The sequence below is a fragment of the Pteronotus mesoamericanus genome, unplaced genomic scaffold (assembly GCF_021234165.1).
Source record: "Pteronotus mesoamericanus isolate MK-2021 breed Mesoamerican mustached bat unplaced genomic scaffold, CSHL_Meso_final contig_33, whole genome shotgun sequence".
In the NCBI taxonomy this organism is placed as follows: Eukaryota; Metazoa; Chordata; class Mammalia; order Chiroptera; family Mormoopidae; genus Pteronotus; species Pteronotus mesoamericanus.
Window position 1 is genome coordinate 4,941,673 of NW_026555135.1, and position 20,031 is coordinate 4,961,703.

Genomic DNA, 20,031 nt, shown 5'->3' on the forward strand with positions numbered 1-20,031 from the left:
TCCAAAAAAAAAAAAAAAAAGTATAGCTGTGAGGAAACACCATGAATCATGGACCTGCATTGTATTGGTGAAGGACAGAGTTCACAACTCTTCTGTGTATTAAACTTGGAGATTCATCGGGTTCCCTGCAGTTGTATGGTAGTACAAACTAGCGAAGGGTGAACATCTCAGCCTCACAAACATAAGCTAAAAAGATATTCCTTATGATAAAAGGAATTCCGTCAATCTCACTTAAAAATAGATGAACATTTCCCCATTTCTAAATAACAAGCATCTAAATGCATATTATGGGATGAGTTCTATGAACTGAAAAATGGTGACTAGTTTATAATAGCCTTTTAAAATTAATTCGTTTAAAAACCTCTTTTCAACAACTTCCTCAGCATTTGAAGTCCTTGGTTCTTTGGCAGGTCACACTCATAAAAAGATTTTCAGTAGACATCAATTTATTCTAAATGAAATTCTTTATTCTCTGAATTTGCAACCTTGACCAACTGGAAAAAGATGTGTCAAGGAAACCTAACCTCAGTATATCAGGTATATTCCTGAAAATATTTCTGCCATCATTCTCTAGTAACATACCAACAATGGAACATGTATTACACTGAATACTATTTCATCAGCTCAAGCCTGCAAAACCAAAATGTGTATTTTCAGAGTTTTTTCACATAATTCAAAGCTTCTGCTTTGTGACAATTTAGCTCATTTTCAAACCTTTACAGAAATTGCAAACTAAATAGTACTAATCTACATCTCCCCTCAATACATTTGCTATACACTGTGGAGTTTTATACCAGGAATCCAAACTGTATTTCAAAAAAGGAGGTTTAAAGTATTAAAGGGCTCTATTACACTATAGCAGCTACTGTGAACCTAAATCCATGGTTATCACTCTATCAACAAGGACAGAAGACATTCTAAACTCTAGATGAATTGCTCTCTTCCTATGCATTTCCAGTTCCTAATGACTGAATTATATCTTTGGATATAAAATGTTTACTTTTTCCTAATTAAAAAAGAACTTCTTCAAAGTATGTTCAGAGTTAATATGTCAGTGAACAGACTCTTTCAGGGACTGAATCAAAACACCAAGTAGCAGAGTTGTTTTGAACTGTTCATTTAATCACCCATAATTAATCTACCTGCATAATAATAATTTATAAGTATCAGTTGCTTGATTTACATTTTTGTAGATGAAACATAGTTAATTGGTGTAATCAGAATGTAAGGATAGAAGGAATACACTCACTATCAACTTCACAAACACTTAATTCAAGTTTGGTAAATAACAGGCAGCAAAAGTGGTATCATCACCCACATCAATGGGACATTTGCTAAATGGAATACTCAGTCTTCACAATGATAAAAATTACCTTTTGCTCTCTGTAGCAGAAGAATAAAAAGAACTCCTTATTCACATTAGGCATCCTGTAAAAGAAATAATCTACCCACTTAATACTTTTTATCACTTGCGTAACTAAACAGAATAGGTGGAAACAGGGGCTGGTGTGTCCAGAGGTAGAAACAGGGTACAGGGAGTTTCCACACAGTAGTGGCTTTACCAGCTTCAGGACTAAAATAGTGGAGGGAGACTGGATGCAGAATAGGCCACGGGCACATTCTAACCACTTACCGTGCACTAGTAGGATTCCTTCTGTTGCCAGCCTGTTTTAGTTTTAAAAGGCTAACATTCTTAACAGACTTACAAATAAATGAAACAAGCCTAGCTAGAAAGGAGGCCTGTAAATGAACGTGGCTCCTTACATAGCGCTCTGCTCTACTGTCTATGAATGTAAGCCCTTCCCTCCCTTCCAGTGGAACATTGTCTCAAAAATCACAATTTACTTGGAACCACATGCTATTTGTGCACCCTATTTTAGGCTGCTTTCATTATTTTATTTTTATACAGATACATATACATTGCTAGAATCAAAGCAAAAAATATTAATGGGCAGGTACTACAGAACTAAACTTGGAACAAAACAAACAAAAGAACCAATAACTGAAAACAACAGCTATAAACTTTCAAGGCCAAAAAGATAAGATTTAAGGGCAACACCTGTTGAGGAAGGAAAAAAAGGAGTATAAAGTTTCTAGAGAGGTATTTATAATGCAAGTCTAATGTCAGCTTTTTAATAATAAAAAAGAGAAGTGCTTTACTATACACTGACTAGCACATACAATGCTTAATTTGGAGAGAAAAATTAATGAAGTTCTTGGGCCAGCAGCAGATATGCTGTGTCCATTGCCGGCAACAGACACAACACTGGAACAGAAAAAAACCCCAAATCCCAGGGCAAAAGTATTCACAGAAGTAAGTAATGGCTGAAGGTTTCAGAATTTGACAGGCAAGGTTTAATCACAAGTGCTACACTTTGTACAATGTTATTTATGGCTCTGCCTGAAATTTTACAGCTGTAACAGAAACTAAGACAAAGTTCATATTTTAGTGTCAATTACATGTTAGATATTTAGTCACAAACCCCTTTACCTCAAACAAAGGGCTTATTTATTTATTTAAGTGTTGAGATGTTTGAAATGGATGTCATACCTATTAAGTACATTGGCGGTTCTCAATCAACTCTATGTTGGTCATGTGACTGTTAATGTATTTTAATAGAAGTCTAATGGCTAAAGGCCAAAACTACATTCAAACCCTGCTAATATATCCAGGCAGATAAGAAATTCCAACACGCACACGCACACACGCACACACACACACACATACGCACGCTAAAACTCAAACTCAAAACCTCCCAAAGGAACTGCTTTGTTTGTAGACTTCAATTTGAAGTAGATACTAAGGGCAAGAATAGACCAGTTAAAATTCACCTGAAAATCCTTTCCCCTTCTTCAAATGTGCTAAAATACCACTGTCAGCCTATCATCTCTTCATGTATGTTATGTATAGATGTATCTGTTTCAAAATGATATTTCATATATTTAAATAAGTGGCCAGAAGATGTTACACTATTGGCAAAGTTTACAGTCTACCTGGGCCTTGAAAGAGACCACCACGCTCAATTCACTAATAACTCTCCATGATAGTATATTAGAGGCCACCTCATCACCACTGCATAAAGCTGTTTTAAAAAATTTGTTGCTAGCACAATCTGGTTGTCAAAGCTTCATTATACATTTTACTATACAAATTTTTTTCAGATGATTTTTTTTTTAAAACAAGAAACTCCACTGTAACAAACTTAGGTTAGTTTTTTTTTTAAATGATGGTACTTTCTCAGTCTCTTCTTTATCAAGTGTGGTTATCTCCAATAGTAAACAAGTTGATTTCATGAATGCTGTTACTAAATGACTTATGTATGATGTTATCTACAATTATCAAACTGCGACTTTACAGACTTGAACTTTTAAACAGTCTGTTAATCATCATTTATGCCACAAATGTTTAAATATAATATATATTTAATATGAAAAAGCTAAAGCACAAGTGCTTTCTCCCACCCCTAATTCTGTTTTGGGCCCTTGCAGATTCGGAATGCATTCTTATCCACCCTTTTTCACAAAGTCAGGAGAGCTCAGGAAATATAAAGTCAAAAATATACAAATCTTTGTTGTTATTATAATAAGATTTCTTTTCCATGAATGAAATTACCAAGGACCATGAACTTGGAAAAAGAAAGTGAAAAGGAATTTACAGCAATTATTTATCTTCAAAGTTCAAAACTGGTCACTTCACAGAAAGACTTCAGGGTTTGTTGAAATTTTTCTTCTAAAAAGTCATTCTGTAGTGGAGTTTTCTAGGAAAAATAAAACCGCTTTTAATAACTGGCCCGCTGGTGTGAGAGCTACCGTGGAATAAATTAGCACAAAAATGGAAAAAGTCTTATAACTGTTCACTGTTACAGACGTAATCAACAAGGTCAGTCACTCTCAAAAGCTCATCTTCCTCCTCTTCTGGTGCCCCTGCCTCCTGCCCACCACTTGTCCCATTGGGGGCCAGGCTTGCACTGGCTGTGCTATTGTCCTTAGGGGTCTGAGGCTTCTCAGCTGGCTTGCCAATCAAGTTCTCAATGGCTTTGCCAGGACTCTGTCCATTGGTGGAAGGTAAGTCCACTAAGCTATAGTCCAATGGGCTCCCCACCTTGCCTACATTTTCAAAGTCCTCTTCCTCATCACTGTCTATCCGATAGGGCTTCTTGGTGCTCTCTTGTTCTGAGGGCAGGACCCTGGGCTGGCTGTCACGGGCAGGCTGACCTGCCTCTCCATGAACATTGTCACAACTCTCCTCTTCATCTGTTTCAATCCGGTGCAGCCGTTTTCGGGATGGTTTGCCTTCCTCTTCTTCCTCATCTGCTTCTGAATACTCATCTGTGCTTCGACCCCGCTTTCGAACTGACCGTTTTGATTCTTTAGCTAACTCCTCATCTTCAGAGTTCTTGGACATATAGCTCTCTAAAATAAACAGCACATTTAACCATAAACAAATTTAAGTAATTCTCCCCGCTCCCCACATTCACCACATGTCCACTTTCAGCCTTGCCTGTACACAAACATTTCCCTTCAATAATTGGCTGGATTTTTCTCTCCCATAGTCCCATAACAGTGCCCATTATAATTCATGGTATACCTATGATTTTAGGACAGAGCAGAATGAAATTTCTTGGAGAAATCTTGACTAACACTGGACACCTGAAACACTGCTCTCATTCCATTTTATTATATGTCCTTGCTAGTCCTTAGATGTCGCCTCTTCGTCTATACTTAAAACTCTGTGATCTCACCTAGTCTCTCATGGTGTAGCACAACACCTATATGCTGGTAATTCTCACATTTGTTTTAGGCAACTCCTAAATTCCAGACTCATGTATCAAACTGCTTACTCAAAATCTATGTATGCTTGGATATCTAAACAGACACCTCAAACCTAATGTGTTAACGGAGCTCCGAAACCCCCACCTCAAACTTGTGCCGTTCTGGTTTCCACCATCTTAGTTATTGGCCTCTCTATTCTTCCATTCACTCAGTCATCCTTGATTCTTTTCTTTCTCCCATCTAACCCAACAGTAGATCATTTAGGTCTACCTTCAAAAAATATCTATGATTTGACTTTTTCATCTCTTTACTGGCTCCTGCCCTATTCTTACCCACTATCATCTCTCACCTGGCTTGTTTCAATGGCCTCCTACCTGATCTCTTAGATTCTGACTTTGTTCCCTTCAACTTATGCATAACACAGCTACTATAAGCAAACAAAACCATAAGTCAGATCATATCACTTCTTTGCTGAAAATCCTCCAATTTTTTCTCATCTCATACCAAATAAAATCCAAAGCCTACATCCAATGGCTTACTACACTACCCAATATGGTAGCCAGTAATCACATGTGGCTATTTTAAATTTAAATTAATTAAAATTAAATAAAAATTAAAAATTCAATTCGTCTGTTCCACTAGCCACCTTTCCTTTCAAGTGCTCAACAGTCACACAATACTAGTGCCTACTATTTTGAACAGCAGATACAGAGCATTCCCACCATTACAAAAAGCTCAACTGGAGAGCCCTGTTACTCCTCAGATGTTGGCAAAATATTTTTGTAAAGGGCAGTCTCTATTACAACTATTCACCTCTGTGGGAAAGCAGTACAGACCATATGTAAAAAAATGGACATGGCTATGTTTCCATATACCTTGATTTACAAAATCTTTCTTTACACAAATAAGTGGGCTGTAGTTTGCTGACTACTTCTCTGCATGATCTGGCCCCTGATTTATCTCCTGCTTTATCTCATACTGTTCTCCTCCTTCCTCTCTCTCCTCCAACCTGGCGTCCCCTCTATTCTCTGAACATGCCAGGTACAAACTTGCCTCAAGACCTTTATGTTGTGGTTTTATCTGCCTGTATTACTCTTTAAGATAATCGTATGGCATACGCCAACATTTCTTTCAGGTATTTAGTCAAATGTCTTCTTAGTGAGATATTCTTGTAGTACCCAATCTCAGATTCTAACTACCCTCCCAACTGAACGTTCTCCCCTCTTTTTACCCTCCACAGCATTTATCTCCACCTAATGTATCATATATTCTACTTATTTATCTGGTTTATTGTCTCCCCCTCCCCAAAGAGTTACATGAGGGAGTTACACATTTTTGGCTCTTTTGTTCACTTTTCTATTCCCAGTGCCCAGAAAAGTGAATAGTTTTTGTTTTTTAAAAATATTTGTTTTTGATAGTTGAATTAATGAATTTATGTTTGCTTTTAATGACACATGAAGATAACACATACTCAACCAGATGTGCATCGTCCTTCTTTAACCACCCTTATCCAAACACCCCCACACCTTCTCTCATGGCATGGGCTCAAATTTAATTGACAAGGATTTATGAAAGAAAACAATCTTCCAAACAGATAAGTGATGGAGAATATACCCCCAAAAATGGGGAGGTGAAGTTCAGAATCATTTAAAATGAACTTGGGAAGAATTCTGAAATAATTGAACAGACTAAATGGATTCCACAAATTCATATTTTAGAGCTTTTCCTGAACTTCTGGTACGGGGCACAGCTATAGCTATTAAGAGATGAAACAGTTACCAATTGAAGCTCTCTTTTAAGGTAGAGAGAAACAGTAAGAACTGTTTAGTTTTTTCAGGTCATCAAATCAAAAGAAATTATTTCCAAACGAGGGCCATAAGTAATATAGGAGCAGAAAAAAGCTTCCTCGGGTCACAATTTTCTGAGACTTTTCTAGTTTCAGTGAAGAATTTACTATAATGGAGACCTTAAAAATTTGCATTCTGTCAAGTATCATTTACTTGAACTACAAATAGTGACCAAGCATAAAATAATGCGTTTTGTCTCAGAAATATCAGTGGTTATATGAATTTCTTAGAAATGGTGTAAAATCACAATCCTCTCTCTTTGTAACTTCTATTTCTGCCTTGTCCAAACTTTAGTAAATTGGAAATCTATTCCCTACCTTCACTCTCTGAGCTGGAAAGTCTGCGCTTGTGAACTCGTCTGATTTCTTTACCACGTCGTAAACTCTTCTGGGAACCATCACTCTCTGAATCTTCTTTGTAGTTAATTTGTCTTTTCTGGTTCCTCCTTGACCGCCTTCGCCGAGTTTCTACATAATCATCACTCAAGTCGTCGCTAAAATCACTTTCTATTAGAAAAAAGGAATATAGAAGAAAGTCACATACAAAATTTAAGTCCATTAAATAGAAATGTTATAAAAATGCAAAGTTATGAAGCAGAGTTCATTCATAACAATTTTTAAATGAATAATAACTTTAAGTCCCTTATTTTCTTTTTAATAATGAGTAAATCTGGGGCCTTTATGCCAAACTTCACAATTATACCGTATCAGCAGTCAATCCTCAAGATGAAAAGATGATTTATAAAACCTTTATCTCATTCGGCTGAGAGCAACCCAGCCAGCTGCACGGCTGCCACAACTGCTCTTCCTGCCTCATGATAACCTGCTGTTCCTGTGTATGTAGCTGCACAGCTACAGTCTCAACTTTACAATGGACCACACAGGTTAAGCTCTCTAACTACAAAAAAAGTGAGGAGACTGCTTCAAAGAAATACAAAATTGGAGTTATATTTTTGGCTTTTTCCACATGGAATTAAAATCTGGTAGATACATAGGGCTACTTAAACTCTCAAAGCATTGCTAAGTAGCACTGATTTTTGTTACCTCTGATCAATAAACCAGAGTCAGACTAAGGCACTGTGTCAACAGTTTTTTTAGGAGTGCTAACAAATTCCACTGAATTATCACACCCACCCTGGATCTCTAATAGACTCTGAACATTTCAAAATGGCTGACCAATAGTTTGAAGACGTTCTCATCCAAATCTGGGAAAAACTGAGCCTAAATAGTGATGGTAACATTTTATATCCACTGACTAAAATAAGAACCCACAAGTACATTCCGATATAAAGAATATAAATATATAGGGGAAAAGGGAAAATATTTCCTCACAGAATACCAAATAATAAACATAAAAGGATAATGAAATTAGAAATTATCAACAAATGTTAAAACTAGTGGGTGAGCCCTGGCCGGGGTGGCTCGGTTGCTTGGAGGGTCATCCGAAAAGGTTGTGGGTTCAATTCCCAGTCAGGGTGCATATGGGAGATGATCGATTGATGCTTCTCCCCCTCCCTTCTCCCTTTCTCTCCCTCCCTCCCTCCTTCTCTCTTTAATATCAAACATATCCTTGGGCGAGGAATTTTTTAAAAATCCTAGTGGGTGAAACATCTGATAAGGAACAGATTTACAGTATCTCAAATTATCTTCCTACAATTTACTTATTAATTACAAAGGGAAAAAAAATAGTCCTGGAGGATATATATCTCAGCTCTGTAATATTCCTGCCAAAATGCATAATCTGAATCTAATCACAAAAGAAAAAACCCCAGAAAAACTCAAATTGAGGGACATTTTATAAAATAACTAATGTGTATTTTTCAAAAATGTCAAGGCCAATTAAAGACAAAGTTTGAAGAATATTCCAGATTAAGGGAGACTAAAGAAACAGGAATGAGTAAAATGTGTAGTCCTGGCCTGAATCTTGGACTAGGAAAAAATACTGAAATAAAGTACAGTATTAGGACACCTGATGAAATCTGAATGTATACTATTATTAGATAATAGTGTTATACTAATTTAAAATTTGATTTTAGTATCTGTACTGTGGTTATGTAAGAAAATGCCCTGGTCATAGGAAATAATCACTGATAATGGGGCACGGTATTTCCATCTACCAAAAAAATTTGCGAAAAAAGATAAACAAAATAAAAACTCCATAAGCCTGGCAAGAGTCAGGGATATAATATTCTTGTCTATGCCACTTCCTCAGTAAGGTGATAGCTACCTATCTGTCAATTCCACAAAGCACTAGTATCTGTTCTTTTGGTTACTGTCCGTCCACTTATTGTTAATAGGGATAAGTATAAGCTAAAACATCAACCAGTGCTAATTTATAAAAATTAATGAGTCACCAATTGTGATCTAAATGTTAGAAATAACTAATTATCTTTCTCTCTCCACTAGCTAGTCATCTGAGAAAAATGTTCTCAGCTTACTGATACTTATTCCCAAGAAACACTATGAAGATAAGTCTAGGCATGAAAACACTTGGCACCAAAAGGATTATCACAATACTAAGATGAATTTAGTATGAAGTTAACATATCCATCCACATGTATTTTCTTAAAATGTACTTTCTGTGAAAAATTTAGTTAGCTGCTCAGTCATAATAATAGAATTCAGTTTTATCAGAAAGCATATGTTTCATTTGAATGGAATTTAAGAACTCATAAGCTCTAAGAATCACAAGAATATTTTCAGTTCGTATGATGTAGATACAAATTATTTTTACCAGAGTCCCTACTGTTCTCCTCAGACTCTTCCTCTTCATCATCATCAGAATACTTTTTCTTTGGGGTTTTTCTCCGCAAACGCCTGCTTTGCCTCATTGGCCGGGAGGGATGTCGTCTCAGTCTTCGGCTACAGAAATCAGTGTCGCTGTCATCATTAGAAGGTGGGTCTTCTTCACTTTCGTCTGGGTTTTCATCAGATACAACAAACTCATCTTGAGAGCTGCCCAAGGGAAACCAGATGAATTATGATGGTACACTTAAAACCAGAACCCATTTTTGAGAGTTCTGAGTTCAAGTTCTAACAAGTCCAGTGAATTATGAAACAATGTTCAATGTAGTATCTGAATAATTGTATCAAATTCCCTCACATGAAGAAATTATTTGCTACCTCTTCTTTTCTTAGGAGTTGTTATGAAAAGGAACTGATGCTGACTTTGTACATAAATTGCTTTGGCCTCTTGAGATGTCCCCCATGTACCTTAAATCCTCATGTCCAAAAGCACACTCATTATTTCCTAACTTAAATATCCTCCTCTGTTTCCTAGCCTGGTATTTGATACTATCTCCCATCCAGAAACTCAAACCAGAAACCCGGTATTTATTCTCATTTCCCCCCTTGCATTTCTCACATCTAATCATTTACTAATTCCTCAAGTCCACCCCTTAAAGTTAGTATCTAAAATCATCTCCTCCCTGAACAACTATTCTCACCTGAACAACTACAGGAATGCTCCAAGTAGTCTCTCTAATCTCTAGGTCATCTCCCTTCAGTATATCCTCCAAATAAAAACCAGGATGAAGCTTTCTGAAATGTAAACCTCTTGCTATTCTGGTGTTTAAAACCCTTCAATGGGTTTTCATCACCGTCAGGCTAGAATACAAATTCCTATGCATGACAAACAAAGGACTCCACCATCTGTGTCCTTTTTATGTCTTGGTCTCATCTCGTACAGGACACTATCTACTTCCCGTATTTTTGCTACATGGGCACACCAGGAGTTTCCTAAATATCCCATGGCGGTTTATGCCTTAGACCTATGTAACTTCTCAAGATCTTCTTCCCTCATCCTGCTTCTAATTCCAAACCCAAAGATTATTCATTCTTCAAATTTCATTAAGCTTTATTTCCACTCTGACCTCCCTGGATTAATCTCTCTTCTCTACCCTAACCATGCCTTACCTGTATTTTAGTAGGAACCATGCGAAGTGATTTTTTTGTGGCTTATATGTTTGTTTCTTCCACTGACAATCTGAGAGGACAACTCTGGGTTATTGTTTCCGTATCTACTCCATAGGGACAACTTTCCTGATACTCCATAGTGGATTACCGACCTCAACCCAAACCTCTAAGGGTCACCAGAGAATAGTATCTAATTCCTCGTACGTGGCTATTTCTCATATTTCACTGGCAACCTCTAATGGATATGGTGGCAGAAGGTGGCACAGGGGTACATAACAAATGACTGCTCAGTTGCAGTTAATACAATTTTGAATATTAAACCACCATAGACCCACTTTGTTTCAACTGGAAAATAACCGAGATCAGCATTCTTAAATCTGCTTTAAATATCCTGAAAGTAAGATGAGACTGTGCATGAAAAACAAAAGCCCGAGCACAGCATGGCCAGCTCCCCTGCTAGCACTGTAAGCCTGTACCGAGGGACTGAGGTCTACTGGCGGATCACGCACCCATCACTGATCTTGAATTCATCCTCACTCTCTTCTTCATCCAGGTTGCTGTCACTGTCCAGATCATTTAATCGCCGGCGTTTCTTCCGGCGAGCAGCAGCAGCCCTCTGGGGTCGTTTATTTTCTTTTCTTTCTTCATCTAAAATAGTAGAGATGTCTTTCCCACGGTGACCTGTGATGGTAGAGATATCTTTTCCTCGGCCAACTCCTGAATTCAGGGGTGAAGGGTTAAGGGGAAAAGAGGGAGTGAGAAGGAGACATAACTGTATGTTTACTAAAAGTTCTCCTTTAATATCTACAGACTGTTCTTATTTGTGCTTAGCAACTCTTCACTTGATTAACTTCCTTCCTACATATATGCAGGTTTCCCATCACTGCAGCTGACAGAGTTCTTATGGAGAGTTTTGGCATTCATTTGTCCTACTAAATAGAAGTTCACCTTGTACAGAACATCTTTTTTTTCACATTCTGTTATCATTCATACACTGTAACATTCACCCTTTTTTTTAAGAGTATAACTCAGGGGTTCTTAGTATAGTCACAAAATTCTGCAATGGTCACCACTAATTCCAAAACATTTTCATCACCCCAAAAAGAAACTTCATACCTATTAGCAGGCACTCAAGAAACCTCTTCTTTAAAGTTTTCTTTTAGACAAGGCATTAGAAAGAGGCCAATCCATTTAAAAAAACAAAACTGTTTGCAGGACTGAAAAGTGAGAATTCAGCAGCGAAGATATATAAGTAAGGCACATGCCTCTGGAAAATCTAGTGACTTCTTCAGTTCCACTACAAACAGCCTACTAACTATGAATGCTTTTCAGAGTTTTCATAAAACTAAATGGAAACTACAGTGCTCCACACTGGAATACTGGTAATCTGTATGTAGCTCTTAAATTACCCTCAAATTATTCTATATTAATGTCATGTAATAAGGAATATGAAAACTAATAAACTGATTTTTAAAAGGTTAATTTAAAAAATCATGTAGAGCCTAATTATCCATAGTTTTTGGTACCTTGTAGCAGTAGTGATCTAAAAAATAGAAAAATAGGCAAGTTTCACTGGGTTTTTCATTTGGAAGTAATAGTAAAATTTTACTACATGGAGGAATATTTACATTTTACATCAGACCATAAAACCAAACTCTTTTAAAATAATTAGTAAGATCCAAGTCTACACAATGACACTGTCCATGGATTATTTTGAACCTCAGACTGTTAACATCAGTAATGATCATGATAAAACACTGGGGAGGAAAAAAAGGGAGGAAAAAAAGCTCACTGCTCTAATCAGGGCATATTAGTTATTTTACTGGCCCAAGTTTTATGTCAAAGAAAATGAAAAACACATACCTCCTCCATCAGCCTCTTTGATATCATCTTCTATAGCTTCATCAATTGCTTCATCAAACTCATCGAATCTAAAATATAGACAACAATCACATTACAGCCTGTCCTGGCACGTGGGTCAGGGGTGTTGCCTCTGAAGAGGAAAGAGTCAGAATGTGAATCTGCTCTCTTCCACTTTGGGACTGTGTGACAGGCTACATCCCCTCGCTCATATTACCTTGCTCCATTTCTTTTGTAAAACTGGGTTTTGTGTATTGGCATCTAATCATAAATTGTTGTTTTTCATTTTCAAAGATCACTTATACCAGGCATCAGTATATACTTTTGTAAAAAGCCAGATAGTAAATTTTCTAGGTGCTGTAGACCATATATGTAGTCACTGTTGTAACTATTCAAGCCAGCCCCCACAGTCCAAAAGCAGCCAGACAATATAACCAAATGAATGTTACTGTGTTCCACGACAACTCCACTTATGGACACTGTGATTTGAATTTCATGTCATTTCCACAGAATTTTCTTCTTTTGGTTCTTTTTTCAACCTTTTATAAATGTAAAAACCACTCCCAGGTTATGGGCTGTACTAAAATTGGCAGTGAGTGGAATTTGGCCCACAGCCCATAGCTTGCCAATCCCTAATTTACAAATCACATGGCAAAGTAAAATGAACAAAACTGGTGTCCCAGAAATAATACAAAGAGCGAAGGTTATTGTTACTGGAGGTTATATTACTATTACTAAAATTCATGTACAGATGATCAGAATTTTAGAGCTCAGTAAATATACTTTACCTCAAAGAGCTGTTTCCCTTAACTTAAAGAAAAGGATCAAGACTAGATGATTGCTAGGATTTCATCATATATGAAATTCCTTTCACTTTAAAACTGAGGAAGCCACAAAAATAAAGTGACTTGCAAACTACGGTAAATACAGTAATTACTAACTACATATGGCTCTTTAATTTATTAAAACGAAGAGTTCAGTTCCTCACTATGTTATCTCAAGTGCTGAACAGCCACATATGGCCACTGGCTACCGTACTGGATAGCAAAGAAATACGTTTTCAAAACCACAGTACATTCTACTGGACAGAACTGGATTCAAGTCATACAGTGGCTTAACAACAGAGTTAAGACTGATAGCCAAATGTTTTGCATTTTGAATTTAGAAACAGTACACCTATGGATTTCCTATCTAGGAACGAACACACACACACACACACAGAAGAGAGAGAGAGAGAGAGAGAGAGAGAGAGATACACACACACCCTCCCCCAACACAAACATAAAATTTTACATATAATTTCAGAGGATTCGCAAATTTCAGGTTAGGAACTCTTCTACAGTGTCATTTTTTTGGGGGGTGGGGGGCTATGTAGTGTCTTATAGTATATCATAATTTTTTAAGTCATTTACTTCCAATTTTTTCACAATTATTGGTAATGCTATAAAAATGATCCTTGGGCTGTACATTAGCTTTTCCCTTAAGATAAATTCTGAGAAAATAAAAATCTGTGCATTCATTCACCAGGCTAGAGAAACAGTTAACAGGTAAAACCAGATGGACAATTAATAAAAAACAGTATTTCTCCCAAGGACATGCTACAGCAGTCATGTGGCAAAAAACCTATTTCTTTGTGTGACTACTACTTTCTTACTCACTGAGAAACTTTGTTTTCTAAAATCAGAGACCGTCAGAACCTTCAGGTATATGAGATAATATTAAGAATGACACATCTCATTCCTGCCTGGAAGATACACATAGTTTTAACACACAGATGCAGAGTTTTGGATAAAGGACTGGATACAACATCCCACACATCTACTTTATTTCATTGTTTGCGAGGACACAGGATCCTGTGTGCACTATGCAGTATAGCTGTGATACTGACCGCTTTACAGAGCCCTGCTTAGCTTTGAATCTTACTCTTCATTTGCTTCATTTAAATTTCATCTATACTCTAAAGATTTCATCAGTATGTCCTGGCTAGGTAGCTCCACTGGTTAGTGCATTGTGTTGATAGGCCAAGGTTGCGGGTTTGATCTCCGGTCAGGGCACATGTAAGAATCAACCAGTGGATGCATAAATAAGTGGAACAACAAATCAATGTCACCCTCCTCCCTTCCTGCCTTAAAAAAAAAAATCAATAAAAAATACAAATAAATTTCATCAGTATGTTATTATAACTCTTCTTCTTTGTTGAGAGGCCCCATGAGATTCTGTTGAACTATACAGGTTTGTCCCTGATAGTCTTGCTACAAATACAACTGCTGGCTTAAAGGGCACACAAACTGTTCTTCAAAGGTTGTAGCAATTCATAATACAACCATGAAGTAAATCTTATCATTAAATTTTTTTCCTAATTTGGAAAACAAAATTATTTTCTTGTTCTTTTAATTCTAATTTGAATACTGAGTAAGGCCAGATATTATTTTTCATGTTTACTGGTCATTTTTACTTTCAGGTTTGTGTCCTTGGCCCATTTTATCAGCCAGTGTGTGTTCATCTTTCTTACTGATTTGTAAGAGCTTTTGTTTGTATCAAAGACTTTAACCTCTTTGCTGTATGTTGCAATTATTTCTATCCAGAGTGTATTTGTATACTCAGAGTATAAACACACACAGCAAACAGAAACAGTCATCCTGTCTAGTTCTAGCCTCCAAAATAAATGAAACCATAATTTTCCCCGATAACGGATTCCCTAATAAAATGGCTTTATCCTTGCTTCAGCAACGTTGATGTCTTAAAGATATGCAACAACCTTAACAGACACCATCTAAAAAAACTACTCTATTCCCACTGTGGAAAAAACTACACTCACAACTCATTGCTTGTGAATTCTATTAACTCCTTTACAAAATTTCTACGCAAACATTTTCTTTTATAAATGCTTCTGTCTGAGTCTTTCTTAATTTTTATGTGATAAAATGTCCTTTCCATTATTGTTTTTGTGTTTGGTGTTATGCTTACAAAATTGCTCCTTATTACACTAAGATTATATGCCTTCCTTAAATCCTTTTGGGAACTAGGTAGGGTTATAAATAAATGAATCACACAATACATCTTATGCTAAAAAACATAGTTTTTCAACTATCCCTATATTACAGCTTAATTTAACAGCTGAAGGGATCATCTGAGTTCATCTACTGTCACAATCACAAGTATGGAAACCAAGACTCAAGGAAATGGACCACTCAAAGATACTTGGCTTATAAGTGACACAGTAAGGACTATAATTCTTAATCTTCAGACTTCCAATTCAATGCTCTTTCAAGTCAACTTTGATGTCATCTTTTTGGTTATGAGCAAAAAGAATCCAATAAATAGTTATTAAATGACAGTAGTGATGAAATTCTTTTTGGGGGGCTGTGCTTACTTAAGTGCTTTACATTTTATAGTCACAACAGTCCCACTGTACCCCATGGAAAAAATAAATTGTAGGTGTATTTAGAATTTAAATATCAAGAGTGAAACTTAAAACAACTAGGGAAAGCATACCAAATTTCTTTAAAAAGTCACTAAGAAGCAGAAATATTAAGTAAAAAGTGACAAGAGACATTCAAATGCCCAATGAGCACATGAAAAGATGCTTAGCATAACCATCAGTGTAATACAAATAAAAGCCACAACACATCTCCTCACACCTGGTGGGATGGTCACTACAAAAAAAAAAAAAAAACAAAAGCCAGCAAGTGTTACAAGGATGTGGAGAATTTGGAAACCTTGTACACTGCTGGTGGGAATGCAGGCTGGTGCAGCTGCTATGGAAAACAGCATGGAAATTCCTCAAAAAAACAAAGAACTACCATTTGATCCTGCAATTCCACTTCTGGGTACATATCCAAGAGGAAATGATAATAAAACAAATCTGTTTCTTTTAACAACCATAACTACATCAGGATTGACAGGCAATACAGTTCTAATACAATGCTTGTTCTGAAAATGTAAATTTGTTTCAATGTGACTGACAGTATTACAAAATAATTCAAACATAACGTGTAATTCATTCTTGCTTGTAAGTAATTTCATTTTTGAGAAACACTAGTTTAACACAGAAATCAGTACCTAACTGCCTAGGAACTCACCAAACACACACCCTAAACATCTTCCAGTCACCTCAGCTCATTATGAGTGTCAGAAGCTACAGCCACCTGCATCTGGTGTTCTGGCCGATTCCAAGTAATGGCTGTCTACCGCCATATGTAATTTACAAGCTGCAACTCTCCTCACTTCCGCAGACAAACTCTTAGGCTTTTCTCCCCAACATAAAATGTCACATACATTGTAGTATTTATATTATTTCTTAACCATTTAATATGTGTCAAATGATACTATGATTTTTTATTAGATTCTTATCATTTTCTTTTTAAATGTGTCACTAATGAAGTTTTTGAATGTGTGGTCATATTTACCATAATCCCTATGGTTTTTATTGTGTGATTTTGCACAGCATGGTGTTTTTTTAGAAATGTATATGTTAGTATAGCAGAACTGACTTTACATTTACATGTTTTATCAGTAGGCTTTGATTTAATCATTTATAATAATCTCATGATACTTTTAATTTTTCAAAGTTTTTTTTAAAAAAAGAATACGATGGACCCTGCTCCAATATATATTAAGGATTTCTCTTTTACTGGTCATATTGCATTTTATAAAGTTTTAATAATAACAACAGTAGCAAACTATATACAGAGAGTTTTTCCATGACCATTGATGGACATTTATAAATAAGCCAGTTCAAAGTTCAATAAAATCAGCTTTGTTATTCACCTCCAGCTATTCAAGTTAAAAGACTGTTTTGGTGTTGCCTCCATAGACCACAGGTCCAAAAAAGGGGCCTTTTTACTTTTTAAAGATTTTATTTATATTTTTAGAGAGAGGGAAGAGACAGAGAGAGAGAGAGAGAGAGAAAAGAAACACTGATGTGTGAGAGAAACAGATGGTCTGCCTCCCACACGTCCCCTAACCAGGAACCTGGCCCGCAACCCAGGTATGTGTCCTGACCGGGAATTGAACCAGCGACCTTTTGGTTTGCATGCTGGCACTCACTCCTTTCGGCCAGCCAGGGCCAATAAAAGGTCTTAAATAAGGGAAGTTTAGTGGAAAAATACTAGACTAATAAACAATCAGAAGATAAGGTTTTGGCCTCCGTTAGCTACTAAAGGTGTGACCACAGAAAAATCCTTCTCTCTGTCCCTCTGTTTCTCCACCTCCCTCCTTTTCTGGTGGAAGACTGTAAACCTGATTACAGTTTTTAATTCTTTTACTGATCCTTTCAATAGGCATTTAAGGAACACTTACTATTTGCCAACATTATGCTCACTGTAAAAGATAGAAGGATATATAAAACAGATATGGTCCTCACCTTTATGCTAAAAGTCTAGCAGAGGAAGTTTTAATCAAATAATTAAAATCACAATCATTACAATTTTGATAAGTGCTTTCGAGGAGAACTGGTTGCTGAGAGCACATAACAGAGGGAGTTGATCAAGACGACGTTAACACAGTTAAAAATGGAAGAGACATTCTAGGCAGAGTGAACAGTATGTACAAAGGGACTGAAGACAATGTTGCTGATGTTGAGAGTAAGGGAAAATGTGGAAAAGCTAAGCACAGAGCAGACTATTGCGTTACTTCATGCCCCTTGTTAAAGGCATTGATCCTTATCCCAAGAGCTACAAAATCTGACAAGGTATGTTATGCAGAAAGGAATGACATGAACAAATTTATATTTAGAAAAGATTATTCATGATGGTTGCTCTCAAATTCTGATTCTAAAGATAGGAGGTAAGAAATATATATACAACCACTAATGATCACTGTGATGGAAAAGCATATACTTCTGGATCATGTATAATCTTAAGAACATTTTACACTCTTTCATTATAACTATTTCTACATACTTCATACCTATAACTTATACATTTCCGTGTTCTTGTTGATCTTCTTTCAAGCAAGTTGGCTTTGGATTTCTTTGAATCTTTTTTCTTTTCTTCATGATCTTCAGAAAAATCTGGCTCCTGGTTTTAAAATATGGTAATAAATATGTGTTATTACTCAGGACAGAAAAAGTTCCTTGGAATTAATAGCTTCTATTGTCCCTCTAAGCAGCACATGTGAAAGGTATGAAAAAGATGATCGCCCCAAACTGAATAAACATGGCAACACTATGTACAGATTAAAGAATACTGATGATCCAAACAAACACTTCTGTATTAAAATTATTATTATGTTTTTGTGAGTTTATAATGATCTCTTTTAAACACAATCATGATGAAGTTATTCCATCAATAAATCTTTTAACAATTAAATTTAGCACATTAGATATTCTATAGGTAAGCTGAAGAAATGAAATAAAAGATTTAGAAGAAAAGGGCATGATGCTGAAGAAAAATAATTAACCAAGACAAGCATGTGATTTAATTAAACCTGAATGAAACTGTGTATGGAACTAAGAAAATTTCTTCATTTCAAATAAAAACCATATTACATATACTTTCACTCATGAGATATACTTCTTAATTATATATTAGTCTGGTAACTGAAAAACAATGAAATCCCTTCAGAAAAACCAAACTGTGAGAATACCAATTAAGGGTTCTGATAACCACAAAACAATAGAATTAAAAACGAGATCTCCTTGAACCATTTATTTAGACACCTAGCATAAACAGTAGACAAAGAAGCTAAAAAAATTTATCCAATTTAGGGTTAAACAAACCCAAAACCACCAAACTCCATAGGGGTGAGCTATAAATTTGGTTTGGATGTAATATTACATTTTGAAGCTATCTGCACGTACATAATTTTAATCATGAGGGATTATGGGTCATTTAAAGTCTTAAACTTTCATTTTTAATAAAATAGGTATACTATTTATTTAAAACTACTCACATTATTTAAAGTGGAATAAATTTTAGAACAATTATGGCAATCTCATCTTTTTACTGTAAACTAGAAACTTACTTGTGGAGGAATGATGTTTTCAATACTGATACCCACATACACCAAGCGTTCTTTCCTTTAAAAAGTGAAAAACAAGCACATAAACAAAGTGAGATTTGCTAAAAATTAAACTTATGAAAACATTACAGCACAGGGAATACTAAAATTATGATTTCATGGTAATAGTACAGACTATGTTATCTATAAAACTTAAAATACTGGTATCTGTGGGAGGCACAAAACTTCCTAAAGGTATGAAAATTGTAGCTTTAGAAGTGACTTTTATACAGAGGGAACAGGGTGGGAGGTTCAGTAGAAAAGGAGAAAGGGATTAAGAAGTACAAACGTGCAGTTATAAAACAAGTCAGGAGATGTACAGCATTGCGAACAGAGTCAGTAACAACATAATAATTATGCATGGTGACTGAGGGTTTTTACTTATTTTCGACACTGTAGTGTTCACTTTGTAAGGTATATAAATGTTGAATCACTATCTTGTACACCTGAAACTAATATACTATTGTATGTCAACCATAATTAAAAGCAATTTTTTTTAAAAAGTGACTTATACTGGTGAAATAAAACCTGTAACTGAAAAAGACAAGGGAACTTCATGAAGAGTCATGTGGCAACTCATTGACAAAGTGATTACACGAAAAGCCAACTCTGATCGAATAAACTAGATCTTTGTT

General features: G+C 36.0%; 1 protein-coding gene across 2 annotated transcripts in view; it reads right to left on the reverse strand.

Annotated features, from left to right (window-relative positions):
* Window positions 1–20,031, reverse strand: part of RSF1 (remodeling and spacing factor 1) — a 112,781-nt gene continuing 92,750 nt past the window's right edge. For both annotated transcript variants that reach the window (XM_054576314.1, XM_054576313.1), the window contains 7 exons: window positions 19,361–19,415; window positions 18,305–18,414; window positions 12,398–12,465; window positions 11,044–11,251; window positions 9,354–9,574; window positions 6,938–7,126; window positions 1–4,413 (listed from right to left, as the gene is read on the reverse strand). In XM_054576314.1, the coding sequence (XP_054432289.1) occupies window positions 3,845–4,413; window positions 6,938–7,126; window positions 9,354–9,574; window positions 11,044–11,251; window positions 12,398–12,465; window positions 18,305–18,414; window positions 19,361–19,415 (1,420 nt within the window). In that variant the 3' untranslated portion in view covers window positions 1–3,844. The remainder of the gene's footprint in view (window positions 4,414–6,937; window positions 7,127–9,353; window positions 9,575–11,043; window positions 11,252–12,397; window positions 12,466–18,304; window positions 18,415–19,360; window positions 19,416–20,031) is intronic.